At 35.6% G+C, this 5,520-nt stretch overlaps 1 protein-coding gene across 1 annotated transcript; it reads left to right on the forward strand.

Moving 5' to 3' along the window:
• Positions 1 to 1,246: 1,246 nt before the first annotated feature.
• LOC110036612 (phytepsin-like) lies at positions 1,247 to 5,118 on the forward strand (the record flags this gene model as incomplete). The annotated part of the gene is made up of 4 exons (XM_020741094.1): positions 1,247 to 1,311; positions 4,597 to 4,765; positions 4,887 to 4,926; positions 5,013 to 5,118. Coding segments are annotated over 4 exons (357 nt in total), but the record flags the coding sequence as incomplete, so codon positions are not given.
• Positions 5,119 to 5,520: the final 402 nt, after the last annotated feature.

A 5,520-nucleotide genomic window follows, 5' to 3' on the forward strand; every position in this document is an offset into this window, starting at 1 on the left:
AAAATAGGTAATTACATAGTTGACATTGAAGACGACGAGGACACAAAGCAGGAGGACTGTCTTCATATTAACAGTGATCCAGAAGAAGATGAAGTCTTTGAAGAGGATTCTCAATTTTCAACCAATGAGGAAGAGACAATTGATTCCAATTGAATAGAGATTTCAACTGAGGTAATATCAACTGTTCTAGAAGGTATTGGCTGATGTAATGGGCATTCCGACAGAGTGCGAGATTATGGTGTCTCGAGTTAGGATTTTGAAGACATTGAGAAGAGCATCAACTGGATTGCCCTTGGATATCCAAAGGGGCCATTAGTTTGGTGAGCCGAGATTAGACACATGACAACCCTCAGTAATAGAATTCAAATCATTTAAATCCATAGACTAATCTTTGAGTTGCCCCTACTGAGGGAGGTCCCACATATAAGAGATGAGACTATTTTGTGCCATGTCCAAAAGTTTTCTAAGAGTCATTCAAATTTTAGATTCAGTTCAGTATAGTACTCATCTTCGGATGTCCATGCAGGAGGGTTTGAAACCCAACTTTGAAATTTGTATTAGGAGCTTGATGAGGAAGACAACTCTTCTATGAGATCCAGGTCTTGTCAGTAAAGAAGAGAGCTCTCTTGAGTAGTTGTTAGTGAGTGATGTGCGACCTATCACAAATTTCACCCCATAGTTGATTTATCCTCACATATTAATTTATCAGTTATATTCCACAGAGGACGAGAGGTGGACGAAGATTTTAGACTTAAGAGAGCTCAAAAGTTACATTATAGGAAGCAACATATATATGTAACTTTAGCTTATGATGTGCCAAGAAGGGATGCATATTCATTTTATCAAGACCTGTAGTGGAATGCCACATGATGGACCTTTTAGCGGATTGCGATTTATCTGCTACCATCAATATGACTGACTTGACTATGTGCTATAAGGAATCAAAAGCTGCAACGAATGAAGCCGAAGCCATCCCAACGACAGGAGATTGACGTGGGAGCTTGGGCCACGGTACTGTAGCAGCTACAACACCACATTCCTTTTCTTCCAATTTGATTTTTTGTCCTTTCTATTACTTGTCTTGCCCACCTCGCATTCCTTCTATAGCCTCTACCTATTATTATATTACCTTTACATTTTATTTTCTTTCCTGTTCTATGTCACTTTATTTCTATCTATTAGCTTCTATTACATATTGTGTTGTGTGCTTGTTTAGAATTCAGATTTTGATTGTTTTTTATTTCAGATTGTGGCCTTTAATTCGTTTTTCTTTTCGAGGGCTACATCCAAAGACGAGAATGTGCTCTTGCTGTAAATTGTTCGAGGTGGTGACTGCTCCTCAAGGATCGTGTGGTGCTCTGATTGTATTTCGACCCCGCAGGGATATTTATCTTTACCCAACTCTTTTGCAATCTATCCATCCATTCCCCCTCTCTGCCACAGTCCCCAGACAACCCTCTCATCTATTCTCCCACAGTCCATCGCCCTTCCCCTTGGCCACGCCTTGCTGTCCTACCACCTATTTCACTATTTTTGCTTTCCCAGACCCTCACCTTTGTTGCAGCCCGCCAATCCTTCCTTTTGTTGTTCTACCTCTATCCTGCCATCTGACATCACCGTCGCTACCCCACAAACCTTTCCCCTTGCTGTCATATTGCCATTCAGTCATCCCATCCTTACTGCTATCCTCAAAACAGCCACACAAAATTCCTTCCCTATTACAACCCCCTCCTTCTAACCACCACCCAACTATCATATTGCCATTCAGTCATATTGCCATTCAATCTTCTACCAAGACTTCCAAACCCCTAATGACCACCACCACCAACTTAAATCCCGACCTAGTGCGAGTTTTTGTGTTGTATTTGCTATAATTCCCCCTTCAGTGTGTGAGTTGAAATCGTTTATTTGCTTTTCCCATTGTGGTTTGGGTTAACTCTGGTATCATTCATTGTGATGAATTTAGAATCATTTGCTTATCAATTTGTTGGTTGAAGCATTGTCACGAGCAGCTTTATTGGTGATAATAATTACTTCACTATGTAAGATTGATGGGTCGAAGCGTGGTGTGAATGGCAGTCTTGAAATATTTTTAAGCTGTTGGTATGCCATTTAGTGCTATAAACTATAATTTATTTCGAGTCAATGGAGTAACATGCAGTTGTAATGACATCGACTTTAACTTTTACATGAACTTGATATTGTGTCATTGATTGCTTATTTATGTACAGATTGTGTAGCTCATTTTTGTGTTGGATAACTCATGTCCTGTTGGTGGATTGCAATCTTTGATCAAGCGTTTTCCATATATTTCAATAAAAATCGAAGTTGAGAACATGCAGAAGAAGAGAGGAGTGAGAGAAAACAACATCAGGTAGAGGCGAGATTTTGATCAACCAAGATCCATAAGCTGTAATTATGGTTTTTATGCAGTTACCATTGGTGCCATCAAGTATTCTTAAAGCCATTGGTTCAAACTAACTTGAGGACTTTACTAAGTGGGATGCTTTTTTATTGTAAGCTGAATGTTTACTGTCCTTTTTTTTGGCCATCAAGAATTTGATTTGGACAGGAATAGAGTTTTCTTCCATTTTGGATGATGAGCTGGCTTTGGAACTGAAAGAAGTGGTGCTCAAAAGGTTCATGGGACATAGAGTTCTACAGGCTTTTGATGATATAGATTTTGAGGCTTGGATTCGGATGCCATTTAAAAGATAACTCGTTGATATGCTAAGAAAAGCAGCAAGCAGAAATTGGAGAGGAGATGAAATATTGGAAATAGAGGAAGCATTTTCACTATTCCATTGTAATTCTCTGCAGCAAGGTTATGTACAAGAACTCATAGTTATAGATGATAAGTATATGCTATTTTAGTAGTTGATAGTGATGGATGTTTGTGCTGCTCGTTATTGCCATGAGATGGAAATGGTTTGATATATGGATGACAGTGATCAAAAGTGATTGCTGAGGGACAATATTCCTTTTTATAATTTTGAAGTGTTTGAAAAGATTAAAATTCATGTTGATGTCTAACTACATCCAACTAACTGTTGCAATCTAGCGAAAGAATGTTTTCAAACTGAGTGTTTCAAAGAATGTTTTCCCTATTCAAGTAACCAAATGAGCTTGGGGGTAGTTTGGAAATGTACACCTAATTTTAGAAAATGCCCAATAGGATAAGATGTGTGGATTAGTATCATATATGTCAATGAAGTAAAATGGCCTACATTTTGGTACATGCAGTGGCACAATGCACCTCCAGTGCCATCTACCTAGCGTGACATACAAAAGTGCACATTTTTTGCGCTATTTATAAGCAATGACGCATGATGCATTGCACTGATTGTACGGGCTATATATTGATTTTGAGGATTTGGTATTAAAAAAATTATATATATGTATATATATATATATATACATATATAAAAGGGAAATTTGTCATGGAGTACTTTGGAAAGACCATTGATATTTATGAAAAAAGCCACAATATTAGAGAGTGATTTTAAGTCAAATGGAAGCAATCTTCATTTAACATTGTTGCAAACGAATATGAAGATGGTAAGTTTGACGAAGAAGATTTTGATTTATGAGATAACCATGATATTGATGAAGGAAGTTTTTTTGATTTGATGATGATAGTTTTTTTGTTGATGTTTAGTTTAATCTCTTACAAAAATATTAGACTTACAAATGGATTATAAGATTTTTAATTGCAAGTGATTGAGATGTTGAACACCTAAACTTGGAAAAATTCTCGCGTGCGTGCGCTGAACCAATAAAAATACTCCCTTTACAAAAAATGTATGTCAGTGGGCCCTACTTAATTTTTTTTTTAAAATCTTATTGGACAGTGCACTCAAATTGAATTTGCGTGCGCTGTCCGCACCGAATAATCACTCCTAAACTTGACCATCGTTTTAGTTTTTTTTTTCTCATGATGTTTTATCCTTTAATAATAGTTATTCATATCAATAATTTTTATAGGATTATATATTTTGTCATGTTTAAAATCTCCTGCTGCCTTTCCACTATAGCTCCATGGGGACTTTCATGCTATGGTGCGCTATTCATTGACAAGTTGATTAATATTAATGGAAAAGGGATGTATTTAAGTTAACATAGATGGTTTTTATAATTATTTGCAAAGAATTGGTTTAACATCTTCAGGCAAATCTCACGACTAACAAATGTAAAATGATATCCATAAAGCTTGCCCCTAATATGTGGGACGAGACAAATGATGTTTATCTTAACTTTTGAGTTTTGATTTTCTTTTGACAATGGTTAGGTTTTCTTAGGTCCTATTCTCTAATATAGTCATAGCCGTATAAATAACCTTTCAAATTTATATTTTGCAAAGCCTTATAGATATGTTGAACCATATTTGGGATAAGACTAGTGACGTTGGTGATGATTATGTGAAATGACCTGTAAATGTATAGCATAATATTGAGATCTTACTTTCTATTTCTGTATAAAAGGGCTTGCTGAACTTTACTACTTGTTCATATATGTTTTATTTTTATATTAAATTGACGCGGCAACCGTTGTCTAACATTTACTTTCATTCAGGTACTAACATTTACTTTCATTCAGGTACAACATGATTGATCAGGGACTTGTCAGGGATCCTGTTTTTTCTTTTTGGTTTAATAGAAATTCAAATGATGGCGATGGGGGTGAAGTAGTGTTTGGAGGGTCTGACCCTAATCATTATGAGGGTGAACATACTTACGTCCCTGTGACACAAAAGGGATACTGGCAGGTGGATCCTTAATCCACCAATCAGATTGAATGGATTATGGAATTGATTTTCATATTCAGTTGAGTGGTTAATGTTGCTAATTAAAATTTTTTTTTTCCGGTTTTATTTTTTCATGCAACAGTTTGATATGGGTGATGTCCTTATTGGTGGCCAAACAACTGGTAGCGTTTCTAATCCTAAATCTTTCTTGTCATTTGATGCAATTGTACTTCCTAACATGCTTTTTCCTTAAATTTTTTATTTCCAGGATTCTGTTCCGGTGGTTGTGCTGCTATAGCTGATTCTGGAACTTCTCTGATTGCTGGGCCAACAGTAAGTGAGAGGCTATAGCTATCAATATCTTACATATTATTTTCCTGCGGTAGTCCTTTTAAAAAGATCTATTCATTTTTATCCACTCGAGATTATGAATAAAGGACAGTTGAATCATTTTATTGAAGGTTTTTTTTCTCAATGTTATCTATTTACCTTATTTTTTTATAATTTTTTCATGTTGATTCTTTTTAGGGGATAGCATTGTTTTTTTTTATCTTGGCTTTTATTTACTGGATCTTTCAGCAATAATACCGTCTTACCACATTGAAGAAAAAAAAAGATTTTGTGTTTGTATTGTAATTTTTACGTCTTACCACATTGAAGAAAAAAAAAAAAAGATTTTGTGTTTGTATTGTAATTTTTAAATACATTTCTGTTTGTATTCATCTGATTGTTTGTATCATGAATAATTGTTAATTTTGTGTCATTCCATTCTATCA

This window comes from Phalaenopsis equestris, unplaced genomic scaffold (genome assembly GCF_001263595.1).
Source record: "Phalaenopsis equestris unplaced genomic scaffold, ASM126359v1 Scaffold209243, whole genome shotgun sequence".
In the NCBI taxonomy this organism is placed as follows: Eukaryota; Viridiplantae; Streptophyta; class Magnoliopsida; order Asparagales; family Orchidaceae; genus Phalaenopsis; species Phalaenopsis equestris.